We start from the raw sequence: 27,239 nt of genomic DNA, 5'->3' as shown, positions 1-27,239 counted from the left end.
CCTGCAGCCATCACGAGCCTTTCTGTAAGAGGTTTGTGCAAATTATTTGCAGCGGTGGGTTCATGTGAGTGGATCATGACATTAAGCATTAGTGTCCGAAGTGTCTTAACTCTTGGTGAGATTCCACTAATGGATTCCGTGGGATGCCATTTTGTCGACAAAAGCAAGAGGTTGTCACTTGTCACTCTTAATTCCTATATGTAGTAAATAAATTTAAAAAAAAATTGGTTAGTATACTTTTTCATCCAAAAAAAAAAAAAAATGATTATTTTCACATAAAAAACATCAAAATAATATAGTTTTTGGCTTGGGAGGTTCGGTTAGAACTGTAGGATTTTATATCTCTATTGTGTCTTAGTCTGTGTCTGTCTGTAGCTACTGTCCATGCTGGACAAAGATGAACTCGCTTGTTCTCGTTTCGTATATTCCATCGCTTCCTCCGTCGAAGCTCGATTTCTCCAAAAATGTCGGCAATAGAATTTTCTCTCAAAATAATACCAAATGCCTCTTCTATTCAAGTAGGAGTTTTCCGTCACGAATCATTTGTTGTTCCGACCAGAGCTCCACTAACTCTTCCCGTCCCGGGGAAAACCGCTCCAGGTATGATACTTCCTGATACTTCTTGTTCTTTTATAGGGAAGATGCGAGACCTTGGGGTTGTGTCCATGCTGAAAGAAGTATTTATTTATTTTTTTCCTCTTGTTTTCTTCGTTTTACTCGTTAGGAAAGCATTAGCTGCGCTTGGGTATTTGGTTAAGATTTCTGTTCCAATCAGCTTGTTATTGTGAACTGGGTGGTCTCCAGAACTGCATAGTTAAGCCACAATTTTGTGTTTTTATTTTTATATTTAATGAAAGATATATATTCTTCTCATATAGGTCTGCTTAGGTTGAACAGTGTAATCTTCAATTTCTCGTTATTTACACTTGTACAAAAATGCAAATCATGCTGATAGCTTTAGAGAAAAAATTCTTCAAGTGAAACACCAGGGTGTGATTCTGTGAATTAGAGGTGTAAACCGATCGGAGAGTGGTTATACCATATCCACATCCTATTTATATTCGGACAGATATAGTCGGATTTGTATGATAGTTGAATAGTTATTTTCTTAAGTAAATTCTTCTAAACTGCTATGAATATAGATTGAATAAAATTTTTCGACTAGCCGTTGACATCTTTACCATTTTATTTGTGATGGCTATGTTTGAAATTTAAGAATTTAACAGCTTTGGTAGTTATTTTAGTAGAAAATCTTGAAAAATAGTCACATATCTCAAGTAAAAAATTTATAAAATTAAGAAAAACAAATCCAAGTAAGTAACTTAATTGGATAATTGATAATAATCGGTAAGAAATGGGTATATCATATCCGCATCTTATTAGTTATCGGACAGATTTGGATATCCCTAAACGGATGCAGATGCTAATTCAAAGGCCGATTTCGGCTATCCATTTACACCCCCTAGTGTGAATGCATATCTGGAGGATTATGGAATCACAAAATTCTAGTTATGTTATCCAAAGGGATGTAGTTTTCATAGCTTAACTTGGCTGAATTGTAAAAAAGTGTTTGCTGTTTTGCCTTTACTTGCTTTGTTGATGTATTTAAGAACTTTCCTGACTGCGTTCTTGTACAAACCCCCCACCCACCCACCCCCCAAAATTAGCTTTTGTATTATAGAAGGACCAGAAACTGTTCAAGACTTTGTTCAGATGCAGCTGCAAGAGATTCAAGACAACATAAGTAGCAGGCGGAACAAAATATTTCTCCTAATGGAAGAGGTGGGTTTCTGGTTTTTTTTGTGGTCTTTCCAAGTACTTTCTTATTGAAAAGTGTATAAATAAGATGGCTTGCTATGTCTTAATTCTTGTGCAATTTGAGCTGTACCTATGTTAGTGCTTTTAATTACTTGGTCCCTGTGCTTGTCGTTTGTGTAGGTTAGAAGACTACGAGTGCAACAACGCATAAAGAACGCCAAGATTATTGATTGTAGCAGTGATGAGGCAGATGAGATGCCTGATATCCCATCGTCTATCCCCTTTCTCCCTCATTTGGTGATTTTCAAAACTTTTCCATTAGCATGTCTAGGCTACCCATTGGCTACATTTGAATGATCCACCAACCTCATGACTACATGTCAGACATGCAAAGTGTCAATGTTATCATTTGGAGGGCCCATGATGAGGTAGAAAATGTGCAGTGGAAAGGTGCAAGCTGGTGGTTGCACGAATTCCTTGTTATTCAAGTTTGAGGATTGATGCTCTGTGACTTGCAGAAATCTCATTTTTATGTTGCTTTCTTTGTTTGAAACCAGCAGCATGCAGAGGCCTTATTGCTTCATTAGTTATACTGCATTTTTCACATGCCTAGAAGGGCATGATTCTCCCATTCTCTCTCTTTTGTATATTTATAGTTTTAGATTATGTTGCTAACTTTTGTCCTTTATGGTGTTTGTGTGAACCTCTATGTTTCCTTGAAACAGACACCAAAGACTTTGAAACAGCTCTACTTAACCAGCTTTTCATTTATATCTGCGATAATCATATTTGGTGGCCTTCTTGCTCCAACAGTAAGTGAACAATTGTGAACTTCTATTGCTTCTTTATATAATAAACTTCAAAAATGTTTCACTTTGGTACTTCCCTCTGAATCTTCTTTCTTCATTTGAATTTTCTCTAATCACATATCACCGTCTCTAGGATAATCTAAGGATCCTTTATTGATGGGTCCCTGGAAAGCATCTTAACAAATAATTGAAATTTTTTCTTGGTTTCTTCTGTAGGGGGGGGGGAGGGGGATGGAGGATTAAGGGCTTTATTGCACGGTCTTGAAACCAGTGTACCGTCTCTGGTACCAACTAGAAGAGGTTGGGGATCTGTGGTGCACCTTGCATATCCAAACTGTTTAATACGGTTATGAGCTCAAGGAAAATGCCAAATGAATAGAGGAAAAGCATAGTGGTCCCATTTTACATAGTTAAAGGCGATTATCAGAGCTACAATGACCATAGAAGCATTAAATTAATGAGTCATTACAAAGTTACGTTTGAAAACCACATAAGAGAAGAAACTTTTGGTGAACAAGTATGGTTTAATACTAGGAATATCTGTGATGGAAGCTATTTTCTTGCTCAGTAGGCTCATCAAAAGATGTAGGGAGATTTTTTTGACCTACAAAATGCTTACAACTAGTAAATTTTTCAACAACAGCCTGCCTGATAAACAAGTGATCAGTCAAGTATAAGTTTCAGCGATCCAACTAGTCTGTTACTATTGAGTAACTGAAAAGAATGCATTTAAGGGGGGGGGGGGGGAGGATGTGAAATCCCTCACAACCGTAACCTGGAAATCTATATTGTAAGTCCGAGAACCCGAAGTGAAGGAAGAAGACAGCTGTGGGCCATCCATATTGAATCCATTGGATCTGACTTGGAACCAATGGAAATTGATGATGATGATGATGATGCTATGATAGAAACCTTGTCGGATTTCGGAAGAAGATCTAGCTTGAATGATGATGGACTTAGTAGATGGACCATGAGTATAGTAATGACACAATTGGAAGGTCCCAGAAAATTAGGTAAGATCCCTCCATAACTTGGAAAAGGACCCAAGAGGAAGATAGAGCTTTCGGAAGACCAAAATGCACTTTTAGGTGTGAGGAAATAATAATGGTATTCCTTCTAACCCTAATCAATGAGAAAGTTGATGCAATGAGCGTGAGCAAACGAATCTGGCTTTTCATAGCTCTCTAAAAGAGGGTCAAAGAGTGACAAGTGGATGAACTTTCAAATTTCAGACTTGTAAAGCATCTATGTCTCTTTATGAGACTTCTTTGGTACTGTAACTGAAACTAATTAAAGATTGCTAAGACAATATTTAACTCATTAAGACAACTGAGCTAATAATTTTAAATAGCAAAACTGGTAATGCTATATGTTCTTTTTCTTTTGATTTACATTAAATAGTAAATTCATTCACAATCCTGATGCAGCAGTGTGACTAGAAAACTTTTTGCTGGCATCATTACTTCTCTACATTGTACACTCATTTCTTTTGTCATTACCATTGCGATTTATAGAACTCTGCTGGTTATTAGATCAATGGGGAGTTCACTTCCAATCTGACATAATTCCACTGTTTCATTGCAAAGGTCCAAGCAGTAGTACCAAATTATGATTTGAAAAAATCTCACAGGGGGAAATTTAAAAAATAGAGAATATTAGAAAAGCTCACCCAAACAACCCCCCCCCCCCCAAAAAAAAAAAAAAAAAAAAAGAAAGAGAAAGAGAAGGAGGAACTCACAATTTACACGAGGCTGATAGCCACAGAAGGTGCAGGAAACAATGTTTTGTTTGCCCTGTAATACACAGTTATGGTGCTGTAAAAATATGAGCACTTCTCAATATTCCATAGTTCATTGAACCTTCATGCAGAAAAGGATATTTGTATTTTATGTTTGAGTTCTAAACTTAAAATCCATGGCCGAAGTTGGTGAGTTGCTTTGGAGAAAGAAGGCAGAATTTCCTATATGTTTTTAGGAGTGAAAAGAAGTCTGGGTTAGTGTAAGCATTCTGTCTCTTTCCCTTTTCTCTCCTTCAAAAAGAGAATAAGATTTTATAAAAGGTTCCTATAGTTTGAAACCGATGTCAGTCTTCCATTATATTTATTATGTCCAGAGTTGTAGCAGCCTGCTGGATGAATCAGTTTTCTATACTATTGATGGTGAGTAGTGGCTTGTGAACAATCTTTAATCTGGAAAGTGGGATATTTCATTTAATGATCTACAGACTACAGGATCTAATTATGATCCCAACATTGTTGATCACACTTCTTTTTCCCATGTTTTGAGTTTGAAGCATGAAGCACAATGAACATTTCTTCTATAATTATTGACGATGATTCTGTTAGCTTGGTCTGTACAACTTCTTTTGCACCTGGAAATAGCATCTGTTGAATTCATCTGTTTTTTGGGCAGCTGGAGCTGAAACTAGGCATAGGAGGCACTTCGTATGAAGATTTCATACGCAACATGCATTTGCCACTGCAATTAAGGTATTTGTTGGTATTCAGCTTCATTCTATTATAACAGGACTGTATAAGCTAAATTTCTCAAAATTTTGGCTTTCTTGGGGATTTTCATTTTATTGTCTTGAAGGATTTTTATACTAGAGTGCAATTCTTTTATTCATTTTGTATTAGGCTGAATTCCTATTGTTGAACTATGAGTTAGTCAGGTTGATCCAATTGTAGCATCGTTTTCTGGTGGGGCTGTGGGTGTTATTTCGGCTTTGATGTTAATTGAAGCCAACAATGTTGAACAACAAGAGAAGAAAAGGTGCAAGTACTGCCATGGAACAGGTGTGCATGAACCAGTTTCAAAGAGTTTTTTTTTTTTAATTTCATCACAGAAACAAGTTGCCCATTTTGCAGTTGCATCGGAAAGCTTCCTATATTCCATTCATTGTGTTTCTTGTATGTGCTGTAAGCTAATGGAGTAGTTTACTTAGTGGATCAAATACCCTGGTCTACACTCACAGATGGACTGCCTCATATTTATGGGGATTGTTCTATGTATTACTTTTGGGCCGATCCCACATGTGAACATTTTATGTTCCCATTTACTGCAGGATACTTGGCTTGTGCCCGATGTTCTGCTTGTGGAGTATGTTTGAGCATTGAACCGATTTCAACATCCGGCCCAGATCGTCCGTTGTGTGCACCCACAACTCAAAGATGTCCGAACTGTTCTGGAGCTGGAAAGGTATAAATTGAAAATAATTGCTGAAGTTTTTTGGTATGCACTTACATAGTTAATTAGTTACCATTCAGTTTCTTGGAATATGGTTAAAAAGTTGTCCTGATTTTCTCATTTTATTGTCTGATTATATTATTTATGACTCTGCACCTAATATTTAGTCTTCCCCTATGGTGCCCGCTCTGAAGTGGGAAATAAAAATGTATAAATTTCTCGAGCCCATATAGGGTATGGGTCATCCTACACACAAAAACTGTTTGAAACGGGTAGAATTAGTGTAACTTGCATTGTACCAAAAGTTTGGGCATTTGGCATCTAAGGTCTCCACCCACCCTTCTCTTGTTTTTCTTTATTGCCACTGATATAATAATATCCAAATCCTTTAAGCATAGTGAATTAGTGACGTGAACAAGGTTGAGCCCCCTATAATTGGGCCCAAAAACCAAAACCAAAACCAAAAGGCCCAATCCATAGCTGGCCGAATATCCCAGGAGTATTTTGTTCATTTTTTGGGCCCTTTTGGGGCTCAAGAAGGGTCTGGTTGGAACCCACTCAATCCACGGGTCATGGATCCATCTTTATTTATTTTTTAATTTGGGTTAGTATTTTCTGAGTTATAACAGAGTTGCAGTCTATGTAAGACTCTGAGTTGGGGTCCAACTTGCAAGGACTCCTTCTCAGAGTTAGTAACTTGATTTGTTCCATATGTCTTATATAAAGAGTCCAGTTAAGGTTAAGAGTCCTTTTGTTATTAATTAGTTGAGTTATTTTTGAATTAATTAGTGGAGTCCTTTGTATTTGTAAAGGGAATCCTTTATAGATAAGGTTCCCAGTTTGAGTCTTAGTCAAATTGCTTAGGTTGTAAGGCTCCCTCATTATTCGTGAAGTTGAATTTGATGAATAAAATTATGAGTTTGGAGGCTAGTAATGTCGTGGTCTTCTTGGGAGGGCCACAGTGGATTTGAGCGATTTTCTTCTTCAATTTCTGCATTCATTCTTCAAGTCCAGCAGCAGTCCAACCCTAACAGCAGCCTATCTTTGACTCCATGTAAGTATTCAGCAACCCCAGCCCCTTCTGAACCCCTTTTCCCCCTTCTCTCTTATATCTGCAGGCCTCCCCTCCCCTTCCAGTGATAGCAGCCCAGCCCCTCCCCTTGAAACTCCATTAAACCTAGCCCTTAGTCCTTCTTTTCACCCCTAGAAGGTTTGCATCCCTCCCTGGACCCTTGTCCTACACATGGAATCCCCATTAGACTCTTTCCCATCCATCATGTTGCAGAATTTTCTGCCATTCATCTTCTTCCTTGAAACCATAATTGACTTAGAATTCCTATATCTCCCTAGTCCCAACTCCAATCACCTTGCCCTTTTAGGAATAGCCTTTCCATGCCTTTCCTAACACTCTATCCAAACCTTAGCCCTATCCAAGAATCCCAAACCCATTAGGACTCTTCAAACCAATCTTAAATCAACTAGGATGACCTAAACTTATTGGATAAAACCTGAAACTATAAAACAGAAACATCTTCCCGGAGGCCAATCGAAGCTATGTGACCCCATTCCTAAGACCAAAGCCCTTAAAACTCTAACCTGGAAATACACTACAGCAGTGGCCGAACCCTAATTCCTTTAGTCTTCACCTTAAACCCTCCTGAAACCAATCCCAATTCAATTCCTAGGTCTGAAACCTAATCACAGCAAATTATTTATCCTTAAAAACCTTCATTCTTTCAATCCCAGCCTGGCCGAACCCTTCCAGGGTGCTGGCTGTTAGTTAATTTCTCCAAGAAATCTCTTATAAGACTGCTGGTTCATAGAGAGAAGATCTTGGAGTGAACCCAATTCTAGGGCAATAATCCTGCAAGTCAAACCCTAGAATTTGGTCTACATCTCTTAGTCAAGATAAATTAACCCAAAGGTGATTCATACTCGTCTGCCAAAACAAGTTTAACAATTAAATTGAATTTGTCCCATCTTCATCTTCATGTTCATTGCAATCTTATTCAACCACTTAAAACCATCTACCATCACACCCTACAGTAGTTCTTTTGGTTGCTACCTGATGGTTGATGGGAAGATTTGCAATGGAACCTTTGATTCCCTCTCTCACCCCCCCCCCCCTCACACCCTTGTGTCTCTGTTCAATATGTCTTTCTTGGATAGAATTGTAGGCATATCAGTGGAGCTCATCCCTGTGGAAGAATTGGGGGCATGAGAAGGAAATTGGATGGATCAAGATAGATCTTATAAATTAGATGAAGAGCACATTTTTGGTTTTGAGCCGAGTCGCAACCAAGATCAAGCTTCAGTGGACTTGGGCCAAGGTGAAAAAGATAAGTTTGGAAGAGGTTTCCTCCATTCAGCCTTTGGAATCTCCCACAATTTAAGATACAATTGGGGTCCCTGAAATGTTAGAGCGCCACAATTGTGCTCTCTGGATGGGGAGTCAATGCACAAGGACTGCCTTCTGTTTGTGGGAACAGATATTACTTTCAGTTTTCACCAAATATAGGAAGAAGCATTAACTTTGAGGCTTAAAGACAGCTCTTCAGTATGGTGCCTCAACTGTTCAATGTTTCATGCACAGGAATTCTAGCTCTCTGCAAGGATATTTCGTCAAGCAGAATAACAATTCTACCTATTGTCTGTGATGCAATATAAGGATCTTAGCCTTTTCCCTGTGGATTGGCCATTTCTATAACATGCCAAAAGGGATTCCAATATTACAGAACATTTTGGTGTTGCAATGCAAAGTGGCCATGTCTTTCCCGTTTGGGATGTCACTTTGCCTTCAGAGTTGATTCCTTTGGCATATTCTGTTCTGCCCATTGGGCCCCATTTAATACTCCAGCTTAAAAGTTAACTATAGAGTAATTTTAGAAGTCAAATGTGGGCAAGGCTTAACTTAGTCTGTCTGTGTATTCCAATGTAAAATCAAGAAACTAAGCCACCTCAAAATCAAATAAGCTATAGCCTTAACATTAATAATTTAATACTATTTTAGTGTAAGGTTAGGATCGCGAGTTAACTAACACAGAGTTGGGCAAATCAAAATCAAGTTAGAGGACTTGAATGGGGTTTGAAATGATATGGAACCCAGCTACCCAAGTCTAAAACAAAGAAATGGAATGCTGAATAATTACCTGGACAAAACAACTCTTAATGAAATTAGAAGATTAGGAATTCAGACCAAATCAGCTAGTAGAATGTCATTGCTTGGGTGGATATGATGATGAAGAGATTCCATGCAAACACAATCAGTTTTCATGACTAAATGATGATATGCATCAAGTTTATTAAAAAATAGAAGGTTAGGGTGTATCTTGCAAACCTGCAGCAATCTGGGTTCAAAGAGGGACCAAGTGTAGTCATCCTTGACCGGTTCAGCCAAACTCGGTTGAATCTGAGCTCAGGTTGCAAAAAGTGAGTCGAAGTTGCTCGAGAAAATATGGCAGAAACAGACTCAGTTCTTCTATGGGTTGTGATCAGCTGCAGCAGCAGCAATACTTGGAGAAGATTAGCCATCAAATCTATCCTCCAAGTATTCTCCAGCAGCAATCTATTGCACTCAATAGAAAGCAGCACAGGTGAAACACAATTTGCAGTAGAGAAGATAAAAGATAATAAAGGTGGGTAGGATTTCGGCTCTCCCAGCCCCACATCTTCTTTCCAGGACAATATTCTTGCACTAGCAATCTCAGATTAAACTAAATTTTGGGGAGCTTTCTAAAAGCCTTTACATATAAACAGGCAACAATATCTTTCCCCTCAAGATTCAAAAATTAGAAACTCAAACTGTGACACTGTTTTTAGATATAAATTATGGTTGATAAAAATAGAATAAAATAAAATCTTTGGAATGGTTCATCCCAAAAATAAAATAAATAAGAAATTCAAGAATTAAGTCTTCTAGAAGTACAGTAGCAGCCTTTCTCTCTTTGTCGGTCCCACTGAAGATTCTTTGTCAAGTGATGTGGTCTTGTGGTTCTTACTTCATGAAGTAACCCATTGGCCAGCTTTATGGACTCAAGCAGAAAATGCGAACATGAGTTTTCTGCACCCTCAATTTTTGTTTGTGAGATCAATCAAAACCCCCAGCCAATGGTTGCTTTGGCTCTGTGGTACTTTGGCTGTTCTGTTGATTGATTAGGAGAACCAGTCCTCTTCTTGTGCTTGCAGCTAGAATATTTCTAGCCATACAGTTTTTCTACATCAGGACCTTGAAGACAAATCCCCAAACTGAGTACCTGCAATGCCAGTTACCCTTTTTGTTTTATCAGCTGTATGGAACAATTGACTGAATTGCTGTTTATGTGAACCCTTTATATTCATTTCTTTCCAGTGTATATGCAAACTATATGCCAAGTACTCTACCCTTCATAGGTAGCCATTGCATGCTGTCGGTTGTGGAGCCCTGATAGCCTTTCTTCTTAGTGACAAATTTCTACCTTGGAGCTTGCACTTCAAGCTATCATGTGCTTCCTGTTGATGATTCCATAATCTGATCATAGCAATCTATGGGCAACCAAAATATTGGTATCTCAAAAAGCCAAAGTTTTATGGATGTTAAATTAGTTCTCTGGCATGATGCTTCAGGGTGCCCCTTTGGGATCTAAGCAACTTCAAAATTCTTGTTATACCAAGTGCTTTTTTGTTTTTGGTGCAACTGGAATTTGGCCATAAATTCCCTACATGGACTGCTGACTGTTGCAACTGCTGTTTAAAGATGTAAATGTGCACATTCTGCGTATGTAGGGGCATCATCTATTTCTTCAGCTGTGCTGTGATACAATCTGACTGGTCTCTCATGTTTATTTCTAGGTGATGTGCCCAACATGCCTGTGCACTGGAATGGCTATGGCAAGCGAGCACGATCCTCGGATAGATCCATTCGATTGAAAGTGAGTGTTGCATGACTTAAAGTCTCATGGTGGTGGGGTTTTTTTTTTTTTTTTTTTTTTAAGTCTGATGTTCCATGACATCAAGTCTCATTGTTTCATTTTGTGATTAAACAGGTTGATCCATTTGATGGGAGGTAGTGATCAGTTGCTTATGTTCCATGTATGACATCAAGGCTCGTGCTTTATGTTTTGTAATTAAAGAATTAATATAAATTTGAAAAGAAACTTGTTTATCATATAAACAATCTTTGGAAGAGCATGGTTGCAACGGGTTACTGATGAACAACCTTTAGATGGTTCAGGATAGAACGATACCATTGCCATTCTGGATGTATTCAAAGTTTGATCTTGGGGGGCTCATTAGGACACTTACACATGTTGGATTTTTCAAATTTCACCCTCAGACCCGAGGCTCTACAGTAAGCTACAATCAAATCCTCGAAGTTGTTCAAATAACCTGGATTTCCACAGTTCTGAATTCAAATTCCTTAGAGCTAGCTCCTTCCTCTTGTGCATGATGTAGAAGATATACAAATGCAAGAGAGTGGATAACCCTTGCAATGCGAAGCAGGAGGGGTGTAAATGAATAATCAAAATCCACTTTTGAATTTGCATCCGCAATAGGGGTAGCCGATTGTGTCCGATTATTACTAATATACACCGTCAAGTGGGTGCGAACCCAGTACCTCACTGTGAGAGGGCGGGTCTTTAACTGCTTGACAATAACATAGCATCGTACAACATTTTGTGCTCCTGTGCTGGAGGGTCGCTTGTGTAATGGTCAATACCCGATCCACTTTCTCATGGTCTGTTAAATGGTAGGAAAGCCTCTTAATATTATAAATTTTGTCAGAAGAACACTTCAACAAAGACAGTTTGGCCGAGTGGTCTAAGGCGCCAGATTTAGGCTCTGGTCCGAAAGGGCGTGGGTTCAAATCCCACAGCTGTCAGTTTTGTTTTGCATTATTATGCACATGTTTTACGTTCGGGTTTGTATTCGACTTATTCTAATGGGGGTAAACGTTGTACTGCACTTGGTGAGAAGCAATCATCAAACATGAAGCAACATTAGAACATCTCACATGTGTTTTCCAACTACATTCAAATATCCCTTGTAATTGATTCCGTGCCTAAAACCCTATTATAAAGTACTGAAAATATTGAAATTTTTGGATTTCAAATGCACTTTGTATCAAGAATGTGGTACCAATACATACTAAATGTATCTTTAAGTTCATAACTTGCATTTTATTCCTTGTACCAGTACATACTAAACATATAATAACTTGCATTTTATTCCACAACGTTGTCATATTTTCTCTAACCATGACACTCATACATTTAGGGGTGTCAATGGATATGACTAGGTGGCATTAGATTAAACCCAATCTTACCTTAGGGACCTAAAACCTAAATTCAAACTCTATCAAATCCTATTTCATGCTTAAAAAACCCCAAATCCATTTTGATAGGGTCAGGTTAGCTTGATTTATTCTTAACCATCTTTGACTTTTAAACAATTGAAGCAGAACAAACAAGCAACTAAATAGCTTCAATAAAATTCTAACTCTTGACCTTTAACTTAAATATTAGTCTTTGTTAAGACACAAGTTGGGTAGGGTTTGGATTTAGTTTCTATTAGGACTAAATATTTTATAACCCAAATGCACATTTGGATTAAAAAGTCAGGTCGTACTTTTGCTAAATTTATGATAGGTTTGAGCCGGTCGAGGTTGACAAGCTTGCAATATATATGAAGACTCTAGGTTTTAGTATGGTGTCCACCCTTTTATTTTTTTTGTTGGGGTTAACTTCTGTGCTTTCAACTTAATAACTAATCTGTTCATGCTCTCCTATTAGGTGCAAAATTAAAATCAAACTAGGGGTGTAAATATAAATCAACTTCAACCATCATATCATACATCAACGTAAACCGGAACTATTTGTTCAAAAAAAGAAAAATGAAAAACCGAGTCGAAATTAGAACCGGGTTGGGTAGGTTAAGATAATTTACTGGGCCACTGGGGATGTATTTGGAATTTTGTTAAAATGGAGGGGGTATTCTATCATTTACGCTTTTGTGAACTAAAACCCTAATCTCATCTTCGAATATAAATTGTTACTGAGATGCAACCTTTTCAGTCCTCGTTCGTCGCAGGGTTTCGGAAGGAAGAGCAGAGCATTAGCATCTAATCCTTTGCTGCGATCAGTTTGTTGAAGCTATGGTGAGTGGGCAAACGCCGTCCTTTCTGTTACCATTCAGAAAACGTAGTTGCTCATGGCTTTGTATGCTGAACACTGTCTTTGCTTTGTTTTAAGGGGAGTTTGGTGATTGTATCAGTTTCGAAGAACCTTAACTCTCGATCTGTTTGTTGTTGCAATGCTCAGATTTAGATACTGGCTGTTGTTTTTAAAATTGGTCTAGCTTCATCATTCAATCGTAGCGTTTTTGTTCAAATGTTCATGCGTTTTTCTATGGCATATTAGCTTGGATCTTAAGGATTTTTGTCCCGGGGATGGGTGGTGGTTTTGTGTTGGACTCAGGGCTATTATTTGTCAAGAATGAAGGTTGATTGACTGAAGATCCGATTTGTGTTTATTTTGAGATATGTGCTTCCGATTTTGTTTAATTCCGGAAGTATTTAATGTCACCTGCAAAAAAAGCTTCTCAATTGGAACGATAAACTTTCTATGCCCTACTATGGTATTTGGTATCTCGGCTGCAGTTCGAAACATTACCTTTGTAATATTAGTGCTATCTTTTGCAGTGCTTCGATCTGCCATCCTCTTTTGTTGGGTTCTCCATTTTAGTAAAATATAACACCCTAAAACTGGTGAAGAGTGAAAAGAAAAAACTGGTATCTTCCTAAAAAATCGTTCTCAGGGATATTCGTTGACAATGACTTTTTTAACTAATTTATTGGCCAGTAAGAAGCATGCTAATGTACTTGGATTCCCCTAAATTTTTACTTTTGCATTTTAAGGAGTGATGATTGAATATCAACTGTTAATGAAACACTAGTTGTATTGCTAGAGCATATATGTTATCTTGGTATTCAGGTGTTTATATTTCCTGCAGTATCGCTGGAGTACATGTAATCCCATTCCCATCTGTGAATTGAAAAGAAATTATAAGTGGCTTTCAAGTTTTGCATAATTATTTATTACTTTTTGTTTATGTTTGGACTATCTAGTCGAGGAGGAAGGTCAGGGAGCCAAAGGAGGAAAATGTGACACTTGGGCCAACTGTCCGTGATGGGGAACATGTTTTTGGAGTGGCTCACATTTTTGCATCATTCAATGACACATTCATTGTAAGTATTAGCATTCTCCTATTAACCGATTAAAAATGATATATGAATAATGTTTCGTTAGTTTATTCAGATTTCAACTGGCAGACATGATGTAATGTACCTCTGCTTTAGTTTGTTTGATCTTTCGTTGGAGTCTTAAAATGTTAACTATAAGAAGTTAGATGCACTTCCAATGGATGTTTACTTTTGCATTGAAGATGCAATAGCATGAATAAGAAGAGGCTGGGGCCCATATACGTTTTTGTTAACTTCTAGAGAATCACAACATTCTGCAAAGATGAGTCTGGTTTAGTAATGTTTTCAACACACCTTGGAGTTGGTGGAACTGTTGGAAATGTAACTCTTTAAATGACCAAAATAATTAAGAATAATTACTAAAATATATGTAAAGTACTGTTGTTCTGAGTTGCTGGTTTGCCTGATACATTTTTAGTGGAGCCTGATCACAAATACTCACCAGTTTTGTATATGGGTTGCAGCATGTCACTGATTTGTCTGGAAGGGAAACACTGGTACGAATCACTGGTATGTATAGCTTTGCTTACCTATATTTTAGTTTTTATATCTGATTTTTTTTCATCTTTCTGTTGGTTTTGAGCTTTGGTTGCCTATTTTGTTGTTGCAATTAGTATTATATGGGACTGGGTATGATGTAGCCTACATTAATTTAAAGATGCTGCTATGTTCATTGTTGAATTATTTTGTTACTTTTTTATATGTTTTTTCATGTTGGTTGATTTCATGCATTAATTTCTTGATGGATTTGTTGGGTGAATGGACAATATATTGTGTATCAATCAGGTCATTTTAGTGTATTTTGTCTTGGACTTCCGCTGCTTTTTGCTTTGTATATGGAGTTGTCTGTTGAATACAGCACCTGGTGATTATTATAGATAATCTTGTTCTCATTTTGTCTCTATACTTGTTTATATGTTGGACACCCCATAGCCAATTTCATTTTGTTGATGCAAATACTAATACATACATATAGTGTCTTACAAGAGTGTCAATTTGTTAGAATTAGTGTGAAAATTGCCTTTGGAACTTGTAGTGGCCTCAACTTCACAATCTTTCCCCTTCAGGTGGCATGAAGGTCAAGGCTGATAGGGATGAGTCATCTCCATACGCAGCCATGCTTGCAGCACAGGATGTTGCACAACGGTGCAAGGTGAATAATACTGCATTTTTAACATGCTGAATTTGCTCTTTTTGGAAGCTATTCTCCGTACTTCAATTTTCTTTCTAGAGCTCACTGCTCTGTTATAATACCTAAAGTAGCATTAAAATAGAACGAAAACAAAGAACAAGAAACTAGTAGTTATTTCTGATTGCATCTTCTACTGCTTCAACTTGACTTTTTTGATTCTCAGGAACTTGGTATCACAGCTCTGCATATCAAGCTCCGAGCCACGGGAGGCAACAAGACAAAGACTCCTGGCCCAGGTGCCCAGTCTGCACTTAGAGCCCTTGCACGATCTGGAATGAGGATTGGCCGCATTGGTAAAATTTTATGTGCACTTGCGATTCACCCTTATGTGCTTTGTATTTTGCTTGTGGAGGAAAATGGATGTCATCCATTGTTTGGAAAAAACAAAAATATTGATCTCTATTTGTTGTTTGTTTCAGAGGATGTGACTCCGATCCCCACTGACAGCACACGCAGAAAGGGTGGTAGAAGAGGAAGGAGGCTGTGAGTCGTTAATCTTTGTCAAAACGTTTGCGGTGGTGGGCCAGGTGGTGGTTATGTTTTCTATTATCTGAGGCACTCGTTTGTTTTTGATTATCAGTGAACAGTTTTGTAGTTTTATCAGCGAACAATCTCTGCTATCTGAGATTATTTTTTCCCTTTTTTTATAAAGTGAATACTTCTCCGGCTAATGTTTTATTCGTAACTTGGTATAATTGATTTTTCCTACAAAATGGTTCTGGCATCTATTTCAATGTTCAAGGATGTGGTATTAGTAGGAACTGGCCTCAGAATATTTTTAAAATCGATCTCAGCTTTGGAATTCCATAAATTTATATTTTTCAAGGTATTACGCCTGGATTCATCAAGCAATGGTCTGTGTGGATGGTTCTAGTTTCGTGAGATCATGTCGTTGAAAACCTGAATTGTGAATTTGCGCTTTTTCACATGTGAGAATCCAATCTCTGCATGAAGATTAGAATAGAAATTCGCTCTACGCTTGTGTAGAAGTGACATTGGTTTTGGTTTAGAGGCGGTAGCGTAGAATTGTTTGTAGGTTTGCTTTATAATGGGGATGGACCACCCCATTCGAACACATAGGCCGAGATTGAGGAACCAAGTGGTATATAAACACTTAGAGCTTCAACCTTGTGCTAGTGATTGTTCATCTGCGAGGCAGTATTGTTTTAGATATTGGGATTTCGATTGATCGATACTGGTTTTGATGATGATCTATATTAAACAGTAAAAATAATCACACTTTTGAGCAAAACAGTGAAGCTCACCACAAAAGCCATCAGAACTGGACTTAAACCCTCTATACAAGGTCACGCAATCTTTGTCCAATCTGATCCAGGCTAGGATAATCCATCTACTCGCTTGGTCACGTAGTTTCTACCTAAAGAAGAATGCTTTGATCATGTAATTTATTTCTCTGTTTTTCACCAAGTTTATCTGGAGCCATCCCCATGAGTATACATTATCGATTGCCGTGTTAGTATACGAATGAGTATCAAAAATAAAGAAAATGGTATTGTGGACCTGTCAGCATACAAGCAGTCCATCCCAAATGTAAACAAATAAAAAGATTAGCTGTGGATTCAACGACTGATCCAGAAGTTAGGCATATGAGTTAATAGCTGAGTATGTCAGATGGGTTCGAAACTTCACCGACAGATATTCATAGTATGCCCACCTAATTTAAATGGCATAGCCTGCAACGTCATCTTCAAGAGCATGCTCAACTGGAAACAGCCTTACACTTCCTACTGTAAAAACATTGAGTTGCTTGCTTCAGTGTTTGCACTCTGGTCAATGCTGCCCCTTCATAGATTGCATATTAACATCAGAACTCATCTAATTATGAATAAGGGGAACATAAGAATTGATAAGGTTCACATAGATCCGAATGATATTGAAAATCCAAGACTGCCTGCCTGTTTGTTTAATCGTTCAACTTCCAAATGTTAAAACAACTCATGATCGAAAAATATTCTGCAGATCTTTTTTTAAGATTAAAGAAGGGAAGAGGCAACTGTTTTCCATTTTTTGGTAAACAAAGAAGCAACTATTGAACGAACAGAAAATCTCGCTGATGACAATTCTGCTGCATCAATCCTTCACAACAGTTCGCAGTATCTTCACATCATGGATGGGCCTGAATCAGCAGTCACACAATCCTCAAGTCAGTATTAGTTTGGAAGTCAAAACAAAGGTCTAGCACAGGCTGGGGAGCAGTAAAAGGTTTAGCAATGGGAATTGACAGCTGATCTAGCCAAACAGCAGGAACAGCTATGCCAGCCTTCCACCACTTCAGACTCAAGGAACTGAAACTAGCAGCCTAGCAGGTAAGTAAATGCTCAGCAACATAGAAAGCTATCAAGTTGGGATAAATGAGAATTGTGACACTAAGATTTTTAGATGGCAGGTATGATTAGAATTGTCCTCACCATGGCAGAAATAGCATGTCTATGTAAAGATTCCTTTCTTCCAAGAGTGCCTATGAAAAACTTATGCCACAGAATGCCATCTTAAGAAAATTGCCATACAAATGTATATTTTAGTTCTTACTGCAATTAATAATATGGGAAAACCTCATGGCTAAAAGGTCGAGGCTAGGAAATTGTCTTCAATCACCTTAAGACCAGGCACTCCCTACTTTCCATATGGCAAAACCAAGTTGTCCATCACTGGGTCTAACTACAAGCTGAAACATCATTTTAAGGAGCTTAAAATCCATTGAAACCATACCTATCAATGTTGTCGGTCTGAACACTACCCAGTCTTTTGATGATTTCCATTCCTCGACAAACTCTTCCAAATATTGTGTGTTTTCCTGGATGAAAAGATAAATCCATAACCAAGCATTATTGAATGATAACTGAATCATGGAGTCACTGAAATAAAACATTTTCAGAAAGATATAAGACCAGAAAGCCTGCAGTTCTCAAAGCAAGGTTAATTAATGGAAGTTTTAATTTAGGGATATGTGATAATGGTTCGGTGACTAGTGTTAGAACAGTGGGGGGACAAAGTAATGAATTTCCGATAACAGTTGGGCTATATCAAGGGTCAACTTTAAGCCCATATCTATTTGCACTGGTAATGGATGAATTAACCAAAGACATTCAAGATGTGGTCCCCTGGTGTATGCTTTTTGCGGATGATATTGTGTTGATTGATGAGACCCAAGTGGGGATTAATACCAAATTAGAATCATGGAGAGTAGCTTTGGAATCAAAAGGCTTTAAACTTAGTAGATCGAAGACAGAATATCTAGTTTGTAACTTTAATCATGATCGGGCAGATGATGAGGTGGTGATACTTGGCGATAAAGAGATTCCTCAGAGTGATTGTTTTAGGTACCTAGGTTCAATCATAAGTAAAAGAGGTGATTTAGAGGATGAGGTTTCCCAAATAATTAAAATAGGGTGGATGAAGTGGAGAGGTGCGTCCGGGGTCTTATGTGATTGGCGTATTCCATTAAAGCTTAAAGGAAAATTTTATAGGACCGTTGTTCGACGAGCTATGATGTACGGTGCAGAGTGTTGGGCTGTTAAAAAGAGTCATAGATAAACTTCAGTGTAGCAAAAATGAAGATGCTAAGATGGATGAGTGGCAAAACTAGGATGGATAAGATAAGAAATGATCATATTAGAGTTGGTTTGGGAGTTGTTCCCATAAGTGACAAGCTTCAAGAATGTCATTTGAGGTGGCACGACCACGTTCAACGGAGACCTATAAATGCCCCTGTACGGAGAAGTGATATAATCCATATTGAAGGAACTAGAAGAGCTAGGGGTAGACCTAAGATAACCTTAGGAGAAGTGGTGAGAAAGGATATGCATAGGTTAGGCCTTGTATCTAGCATGACCTCGAACAGAACTGATTGGAGGGCAAGAATCCATGTAGCCGACCCCATTTAGTTGGGACAAAGCTTATTGTTGTTGTTGTTTTAATTTAGGGAACACAAGCACTAGCAATGCAATCTTTAGGAAAGGTGGACTCGCAACAAGAGTAAACTAATTTAAAGGAGAATCCTGTTTCAAAGAGTTACAAAACTTAGGTCAGTGAAAATTTGGCAGGGATGTCCTTATGCTGGCATCACAAAGGATGCTGTGATTAAACAACAGATCCTTAGGGAGTTGTGAAGCAAAAGTATACTTGCTGATGTCTTGATGGATATGCTGAGTGCTCATTGAATCTATTATTCCATCTATTGTTTAATAAAAGGAAGGAGTGGCAAATTCCTATAATGGTTCCTCATTTATTGGCACCCTCCACACCCCCTCCATCCCTCCCTCTTCCCCCTTTTTTTCTTTTCCCACAACTAAAAAAAAAAAAAGGATAAGCAAAACAGTAAAGATCGCTTTTCTTCGACAATGATTAACAAGCATTAATTGCCATAAGTTAGTATCTCAATAAGGAGGTTTAAATGACATACTACCATAGCTGCTAAAAAAAACACTCTTGGGAATTGAATGCAGCTAGATGTAGATAAACTGTAGGTGTTTATGTAATTGTCTTTATTGAGTATATGTATAGCATACATAAACCATGTTCTTTTTAGTAGCTTTCAACAGTTTATTAAGTATTAATGTACCTTGGCTCACAGTAGATCTATGCAGAATCCTAACCATGAACACTAGGGTTATTCTCTTCTTCTTACTTCTGTTGTACAGGTGTTGGTCTTCAAGTTCCAGATGATATCAGAGCTAATCTGATCAGTTCCTGCTACTTTGTTCTATGTTGGTTCATCCCATGGTATGTGGTAACCAATGCTACTGTATCCTTCTCCTTGACCAATATTTCTGCTTTCAATTCTGATGGCCAAGCTAGGTTCACTGACACTCGATTGCAGCTCCACTATGATATTCTCAATGCGCATGGCTATGGAAAAGCATAATGTTTCCCTTGAATCCTCTCCCTAGTTGGTCAAGAGGAGACCTTCCTTCACCAAAAATTCAGAATTAAATGGGAAGAACTCAGTGACTCAAAAACTTGCTTCAGCAGATGCCTGAAGGCCAGAACTGATAGACATACTTCTCTCTAGTTTAACAGTGGCTCCTTCCTCTCTCTGCTAAGGACACAGAGATGAGTACCTGTCAACTTCTATAACAATGTTTTCAAACCCCTCTCCACCGTCCCTGAAGAGGGCTTCTTAATAAAACCATCTCTTGCACTCCTCTTCCTTCACTCCAAGGAGGAAATCCTCTTGTGGCTCTCTCTAATAAAAAGCAAATAAGTCCCTTGGTCATGGTTTGCCTGATCTCAGCCCCACGAAGCTGCTTCTTCATCCCTAGCCCAGATTAAAGGGGTCAACAAACATTTCCTTGTCTTGTCCGTAACACTTAAGGTGCTTCTTCGTTGACTAACTCTGACCAATTGCCATTTGCAAGAGCTTGTTAAAGGGTTTGACAAAAATCCGATCCTTCTGCTCTCGCGAAAATTGACATTCACAAAGCTTTTGACTGCTTATATGGGGATTTTGTCATCAGAATCTTGCCCAAAAGTGTTTTGTTTCCCTCCATCTTAATCAGTTGGATCTTTCATTGAATTTCTTTCCTTGGTTTAGTCTTGGCCAATGGAAGAATGTAGGCTTCTTTTTCTCCATTTGCTGAAATTCGCCAAGATTGTCCCCTCTAGTATCTCTTGAACTCCTTTGTAGAAGCATCCAATCTCATGAACCAGCTCCTTATCTCTCCTGTATGTCCAAATGCAAATCTTTTAGGATTTCCTATTTGGTTGTTGATGATCTCATGATCTTCTCCAAAGCTGGCTCCTCCCCAGTTGATCTTGTCGTTTCCTAAGAGGTTATGCCTATTCAAAGCTTATTAATTCTCCACATCAATCTGGTTTATTGTTGGTATTAGTGATCTTGACTTCGTTCCTTCTCAAAGAAGATTGGTTTGGTTCAGTGAGATTCTAGTCAAGTATTGGGTTTTCTTTTGATTGCTTAGAGATTTCTACCCATCACTGCTCCACTGTTCTATATTGCCTCCACAAAAGGCTTCATCTTTGGAAAGGGAAGCTCCTCTCTTGGGATGATTGACTAAGTTGACACGATCTGTCCTTCAGTCCTTTTTCCACAGTCTACTATTTCAAGTTTGGAGTCCCCCCATCTCTGCCTTTCTATGTTAGGTTTGTGATTCAACTGAGCTCCTCCTGAATGTCAATTGGCATTTAGCTAATTTACTTGATGAGGAGGGATCCATGGCTTGAGAAGGATAAAAGATGTCAATAGTTGATTTCGAAGCTAGTGGCCAAGTGGAAGAGTATTTAGATAGATTTGGCCTTCTCTCTGCCTCAGCTTAATGACTAATAACTATATAAATTGATCCTTTTGTCTTCTGAAGCTTCTTGGGTCTAGAGGAAGATCCTCAAGTTAGACCATTTATGGGACTATCACACCTCATATCAGTGATGGATCTTCTACTAGATTTAGGCTTCACCATCACCAACTGCATGGAGTAGTTCACTCAGACGGATATAGAGCATTTAAACCTCAGGTTTTAGCAAACTGGAATTGGTCTCTGAGACTCTGACATTTTTTGGCAGGATGATTGACCTCCTCTAAATCAATGATTTCCATTTGGAGCTTCTTGTCAAGCATTTCCAGGAGACCATACAGGCAGTGGTGACATTCTACGGTCTGTTAGATCTTACTGTCTGTTCAATGCCAGGGTTTAGCATGCCTTGGGTGTATTTTAGCAAGGTGCTAGCCAAGTAGCCAAGTAGAATGGATATTCCCATTGAAAAGAATGGATCTGGGTTGACACATCCTTTGCTGGAAATTTCTGTTGCGAATGGTGGCAAATTAGCTTTTGGTGCTACTATCTCTTGTATCTGGCTTCAGCAGATCTTGGAAAGGTGGGCATCTAATAAAGGCCATTCCAACAAATTTCAAACTCCATTATTTTTTATGTCAAATCCAAGATATCTGGGTCCCCTAGGTGATGTTTAGATTCCACCAGAAGTAGTTTTACAGTAGATTCTAGGACCTTTTTCCCCTTCTATTTTGCAATCCCAAGCCTCTCCCTACCCCTCCCCTCCGCACCGGTGTGTAAAGCTGGGGTCTTTTTGTTGTATATTCCCTTTTCCCCTCTTTTTTTGGAAGGAATTTATTATTCACCAAAAATGCAGGAGCATTATTATGATTCTGGTTCTGGGTCAATTTTCTAATGCACAATTCATGGTTTAGGCTTTAGTTCAGATTTGGTTTCTGTGACTAGTTTGAAAAGTTTTACAGATTGCAGCTCCAAGGATTTCAAATTTTCTATAATCATATTTCCAAATCACAGGTGGTTTTATAAAATTTACTTCCATAATTCCATTTATTTTATTCTAAATTAGAGTCCAATTGTTGGTATTTATTTCAGTTTAGGACTCCTTTTTAGCCTCAAGTTTGAAAAGTAAAAGATATAACATTATATTCTAGATAATTTTAGGGCCTGTTTGGTTACATGAATCCAGAGATTTCAAATCTCTGGATTCACAAATGGGAGATTTTTAATCGTTTGGTTGTGTGAACCCCTAGATTCATGAAATCTAGAGATTTCACATTTTTACATTAAAAATGTGAATCTGTAGATTTATGGGTATGAGGTAAAATCTCTCTCACAAATGGGAGAATTTTACTTGTTTGGTTGTGTGAATCCCTAGAATCATGAAATCTAGAGATTCACCTTTTTACACTAAAAATGTGAATCTGTAGATTTATGGGTATGAGGTGAAATCTAGAGATTTCTAGATTTCACCCCTACTATCAAAGCGTTAAACATTTGAACCATAATTCAATAAATTTTTTTAGGATAAATCTACAAATTTCATTCCAAAAATTCAAGCTAACCAAACAGTTAATTTTATGAACCATGACTACAAAGATTTGAAGTCTGTAGATTTCAAAAATCTTTGAAATCTCTAGATTTTTGAAATCTACAGACTCAAGTAACCAAACAGGCCCTTAACCATTGAAAGTGTATGCTGCACTGAGACATAACTGCATCCATTAAACAGAACAGTGACATTTCTACCCAACCTGATGGAGAAAGTTCCCCCTCTCTGCCCCCCCCCCCCCCAACAAAACAAAAAAAAAAATGAGAAAAGCAGAATGGAAATCGAGATGTTCAAAGAACAATTAAAAAATGATCATAAGCTTAATTATAGAAGCTCAGGCCTCTAGGCACTCTCATTCTGCACTTATCATAAATATAAAGACAAGGTTATGCCACCACCTACGTAGTCTACCTTAGATTAATTATTTTTCAAAATAAATAGCTAATAAAAATTGTTATTACCATCCAGGTGCTGACATGGTGCCAGGGTAATAAAAAACTGACTTCCATTGGTATTTGGACCTGCATTTGCCATCGAGAGAATACCAGCTCCAGTATGCTTCAACTCAGATTTGATCTCATCTTCAAATTTTGATCTGCACAAGAATTAGAATGGGTCAAGCTGAACCATGGTAGGTCACACTTTGAATTAAACTAGGAAAAATATGAAAATTTTGGCATATTTATGCGTAGAAATGCTTGATCTGAACCTCTCACAGGATCCTCTTGCCCATCGTCTTTGTTTTGATAGTAAGACATCAGGCATCTAAGTCAATCATTTAAAGAAATCCAAACTAATTTTTCTGGTAGTATGAAATTACATGTCGTGGTAATTGTAGTGATAGCTGTCTTGTGTTGATATGTATTGTTGTACCCTACTTAAGCACTTGAGCTTTTGAAATAAGCGATTATAACATGGTAACAAAGCCAGGAGATCAGGTGTCCAATCCTTGGTAAGCATTAGGAATTGTGTTGTGTTGTGTTGCTATGCCCTTATGCGTCGTGCCCCTTGGTGCTCCTTGGTGCCTCATGTAATCACATGAGAAGTCTGAGCATGAGCATTGACTTACTCATCCACCACCACTGTCAATGGCATTGAAAATGTTAAAGGTCTTAAAGGGTTGCCATACCAATAATACCATCATCAAAGACTTGGTGAAGATCAGGGTTTAAAGTGTCGGGACATATCATATCATACTAGCTAATATGTATCAGCATCAGCTGGGACTAATATGGTCCATACTGATATGTCTCTTTTAAAAAAATGATTTGTTTTAGATGGTATAGCTGGTATGGGATGGTAAGATATATAACCAATACATGTTGATACCATCCATACATTAGGTAACGGGTTTTGTGAGTGTACAAATACATATCATTCAGTGGTGCATTGATACGTATCGCTATGCAGCAACCGATCCAACTCGATACATACCATACCATCAATCCATTCCATAAAAAGACATTTTCACCCACAGATTCATCACAGTTCCTATTATACCAGAAAAATGAAGAAAACTCTCAACCAAGAGTCCAGAATCCTGCATTAAATCTTGGTTTTTCACACTTTTGGAATAAAAAATGAATCAAAAGCTGCAACAACATCATCCTTTGCATCATTAGATACTCTTCATAGCTATAAACTATTCAAACATGTAAGGGACCACATCTTCTATAACAATTTCAATCTAAAGAACTTGTTTGGTTATACATTATTCTCCTTCGTGTTTATGTGCTGGCCACCTGCCGGCTGGTTCTTCTGACATGACACAAACAATACATCACACACACAAACTCATCTTTTGCCCAAGGGGCGCCTGCTCCGCCTTCCAATCGCTCTTCGGTTGTCTGTACGCCTCGCCTCATTCTTTTTCCCACTCGTCCCATTCTCTTCCTCGGCTCTTGCGGGCAGGGGGGGTCCCCGCTGTTCCTCGGTTGGTTTCTCTTTGTGGGTTTGTTTATGATTAGTTTCTCCTCCAGACAAAGAATCTATGAGAAGATAAGGGTCGTAAAGTTTTTACTCTTTCCCCTAATTTGTTTAGCATTCTTGTGTCCATTGAATAACCAGGTGGTTTTATTGTTGAAAGAGCTAGGCTACTTGTGCTTCTCTGTCAAGGCATTAACAATAACCCATTTCCATTTTGTGGAAGGGGTGTTTAGTGAGTGTTGGACATTGGGAGTAGTTGCTGTTTAGTAGTGGGTGTTGTCACCTGTATAGGCATTAAGTTCCCCTACTGCTTATAATCATGGGGAAAATGGGTGTCAGTGCTCCCTAGTGTGAGTGCAACCAAAGTAGAATGTGAACAAATATGAAGCCCTAGCGGCATTGCTCCATGGATGCAAGCAACCTGCCAAACCATGAAGATCTTGTATTGTCGTGTGATTGTTTACATTTTATATACATCAGAACTTGAAATGTGTGGATTGCAAGATGGGTGTATAGTACCTGGAATAGCATTTGACAGTCAGGCTGGGAAATGTGCATGATTGCGTCATGTGTGACAATAATTAGTGACAACAGACTCATTCAACTAAGCGAGGCAAGAAAAATTGGGAAGAAAATTCTCTCTAGTTCACTTCCCCCACTCAGTGAAGGCCATTAATCAACAAGTGACACTTCTTCATTCATTTCTATGTTTTATTTATCGACTAATCAATGCCTCCATCCCACAAACGCCAAATATTCACAATAAAGTTGCTGCCCTTACACACCTAGCACCCTGTAGAGATGCTGGAGACACAAAGTCTTGGCCTTTGGTCAAAAGAAACTGTGCTAGACTTGGGCTTTTGAGAAAAACTGCAAGCCCAAAGAAGATCTACAAAACAAAGCCTTCATTCTATTGAAAGAAGATCTACAAAACAAATCCTTCATTCTACTGTACTAAAACTTTTTAACTCTGGGCGGTTTAAGTGAAATGGAACATAGTATTTCTGCTGCGGGTATCTTGGTACCAAATAAAAAGGGCTAGTCTACTGTTATGGCAGGTAATATAATACTCCAGATTTCTTTCAAAAACTCCTTAGAAATTTGGAAACCAAGTGTGAGATTGCAATATGGGGCGTGGTTTAAAAATTTTCAAGTATGAGATGAAGATCAATCTAAATTTTGAAGCAAACGCTTGTTGAAAGCATTCTGAATTAGAACGAGCTTAGTGAAACTTTATAGGTCCTCACTTCCTGTGCTTTTTTACTTAATTCCAAAGATTATATTATTATATCTCCAACAATACTCATTGTTTGACTATTTTTTGTCCCTTCCCCAAACACTTCACATTCATACGCACGCGTATTCTAATGTTTCTGTGAAATTAAACTAGTAACAGAAATAGCCACCTGCCCCCAACTCTTATGCAATTTAAAGTAAAAAAAAATAGGTAAGATAAAGCTAGCTACCTCACTCACAAATAAAGTTCATGAGCCAAAAAAACTCTTTCTTGCAATAGTAATTTAGTATACGAGACATATCTCAAAAAATGCAGGGGTATTTTATGGAGCAAAACGTAAACAAAGAACTCTGTATGTTCAGAAATTTTGTGTAAAGAAAATATCAAGTAACAAAACCCAGGTGGAGAAAACCTCCACGATTTCAGTAAATTGAATGTAGAGAGAATAGAAGGCAGTTACCCGTATATCGATTCTCCACCCCTCCCTGTTCCTGTAGGATCACCCCCTTGTACCATAAAATCCTAAGCATGCAAAAGAAATGAATACAAACAGAAGATAATATCTGGGGGAAAGTAAAACAAAAGAAATACTGTTTTAGTAATTTGAAATTTAATAGAAGAGAAAGCAACCTTAATAATTCGATGAAATTTAGTGTTGTCGTAGTAACCTCTTCGTGACAGCTCGATGAAGTTTCTGCAAGTCCTTGGAGCATGTTTATAATACAGCTGCCATAAACAACACAAAAAATAATAAATAAATAAATAACTCAAAATTAAATGAACATTCAGGGAAGAGAGAGAGACCTCTATAGTAAAAGAACCCATGGAGGTTTCAAGAGTAACCTCCGGAGGGGCTCCATCTGCAGTTCCCCACATCTCTCAGCTCGGGAAATCCTAAAGAGTTTTGCAATGACCAAGTAAGGACCAGAAGTTGAACTGGAAGCGTCACTCTCTAGAATCCTCTCTCTCTCTCTCTCTCTCTCTCTCTCTCTTTTCTCGCTCGCCGTCGCAGTCTCGAGTTATCCCTTTGAACCCCTTTGAACAGGAGCAGCCACGGCTTAACCGCAGGAAACGGTGGAAA

The 27,239-nt window shown here is 38.1% G+C and overlaps 3 protein-coding genes and 1 non-coding gene across 4 annotated transcripts; 3 read left to right on the top strand and 1 right to left on the bottom strand.

Moving 5' to 3' along the window:
* Positions 1–311: 311 nt before the first annotated feature.
* On the top strand, positions 312–11,104 carry LOC149027558 (chaperone protein dnaJ-like protein). The gene is made up of 9 exons (XM_089163784.1): positions 312–600; positions 1,668–1,782; positions 1,939–2,055; positions 2,484–2,570; positions 4,979–5,055; positions 5,234–5,361; positions 5,631–5,764; positions 10,580–10,659; positions 10,774–11,104. Exons 1-8 carry the CDS (start codon positions 398–400, stop codon positions 10,655–10,657), a joined length of 939 nt encoding a protein of 312 aa, XP_089019910.1. The 5' UTR covers positions 312–397; the 3' UTR covers positions 10,658–10,659; positions 10,774–11,104.
* Positions 11,105–11,529: 425 nt separating this feature from the next.
* Positions 11,530–11,609, top strand: TRNAL-UAG (transfer RNA leucine (anticodon UAG)). Its single transcript has one exon. It is a non-coding gene; the product is annotated as a tRNA-Leu (tRNA).
* A 1,165-nt stretch (positions 11,610–12,774) lies between these two features.
* On the top strand, positions 12,775–15,959 carry LOC149027556 (small ribosomal subunit protein uS11z). Its single transcript, XM_089163773.1, has 6 exons — positions 12,775–12,884; positions 13,854–13,973; positions 14,453–14,498; positions 15,056–15,141; positions 15,344–15,473; positions 15,600–15,959. Exons 1-6 carry the CDS (start codon positions 12,882–12,884, stop codon positions 15,665–15,667), a joined length of 453 nt encoding a protein of 150 aa, XP_089019899.1. The 5' UTR covers positions 12,775–12,881; the 3' UTR covers positions 15,668–15,959.
* A 1,010-nt stretch (positions 15,960–16,969) lies between these two features.
* Positions 16,970–27,225, bottom strand: LOC149027555 (Cyclophilin-like peptidyl-prolyl cis-trans isomerase family protein). Its single transcript, XM_089163763.1, has 6 exons — positions 26,963–27,225; positions 26,789–26,884; positions 26,619–26,680; positions 23,457–23,590; positions 17,911–17,995; positions 16,970–17,317 (listed from the first exon to the last, which is right to left on the bottom strand). Exons 1-6 carry the CDS (start codon positions 27,032–27,034, stop codon positions 17,272–17,274), a joined length of 495 nt encoding a protein of 164 aa, XP_089019889.1. The 5' UTR covers positions 27,035–27,225; the 3' UTR covers positions 16,970–17,271.
* Between the last annotated feature and the right edge of the window lie 14 nt (positions 27,226–27,239).

Source organism: Hakea prostrata, chromosome 1 (genome assembly GCF_041222555.1).
Source record: "Hakea prostrata isolate BN-2017 chromosome 1, UWA_Hpros_2, whole genome shotgun sequence".
Taxonomy (NCBI): domain Eukaryota; kingdom Viridiplantae; phylum Streptophyta; class Magnoliopsida; order Proteales; family Proteaceae; genus Hakea; species Hakea prostrata.
Note: the sequence above shows the minus strand (reverse complement) of the source record. Positions and strands in the feature narration are given on the sequence as shown.

Excerpts from the sequence above, each read along its gene's own strand:
- LOC149027558 (XM_089163784.1), top strand. The coding sequence starts at position 398 with ATGAACTCGCTTGTTCTCGTTTCGTATATTCCATCGCTTCCTCCGTCG. Across the intron at positions 5,362-5,630 it reads CAAGTACTGCCATGGAACAG|GATACTTGGCTTGTGCCCGA; the intron begins GTGTGCATGAAC and ends CATTTACTGCAG. Across the intron at positions 5,765-10,579 it reads ACTGTTCTGGAGCTGGAAAG|GTGATGTGCCCAACATGCCT; the intron begins GTATAAATTGAA and ends GTTTATTTCTAG.
- LOC149027556 (XM_089163773.1), top strand. Across the intron at positions 13,974-14,452 it reads CATTCAATGACACATTCATT|CATGTCACTGATTTGTCTGG; the intron begins GTAAGTATTAGC and ends TATGGGTTGCAG. Across the intron at positions 15,142-15,343 it reads ATGTTGCACAACGGTGCAAG|GAACTTGGTATCACAGCTCT; the intron begins GTGAATAATACT and ends TTTGATTCTCAG.
- LOC149027555 (XM_089163763.1), bottom strand. The coding sequence starts at position 27,034 with ATGTGGGGAACTGCAGATGGAGCCCCTCCGGAGGTTACTCTTGAAACC. Across the intron at positions 23,591-26,618 it reads GGTGGAGAATCGATATACGG|ATCAAAATTTGAAGATGAGA; the intron begins GTAACTGCCTTC and ends ATTCTTGTGCAG. Across the intron at positions 17,996-23,456 it reads ACCATGTCAGCACCTGGATG|GAAAACACACAATATTTGGA; the intron begins GTAATAACAATT and ends CTTTTCATCCAG.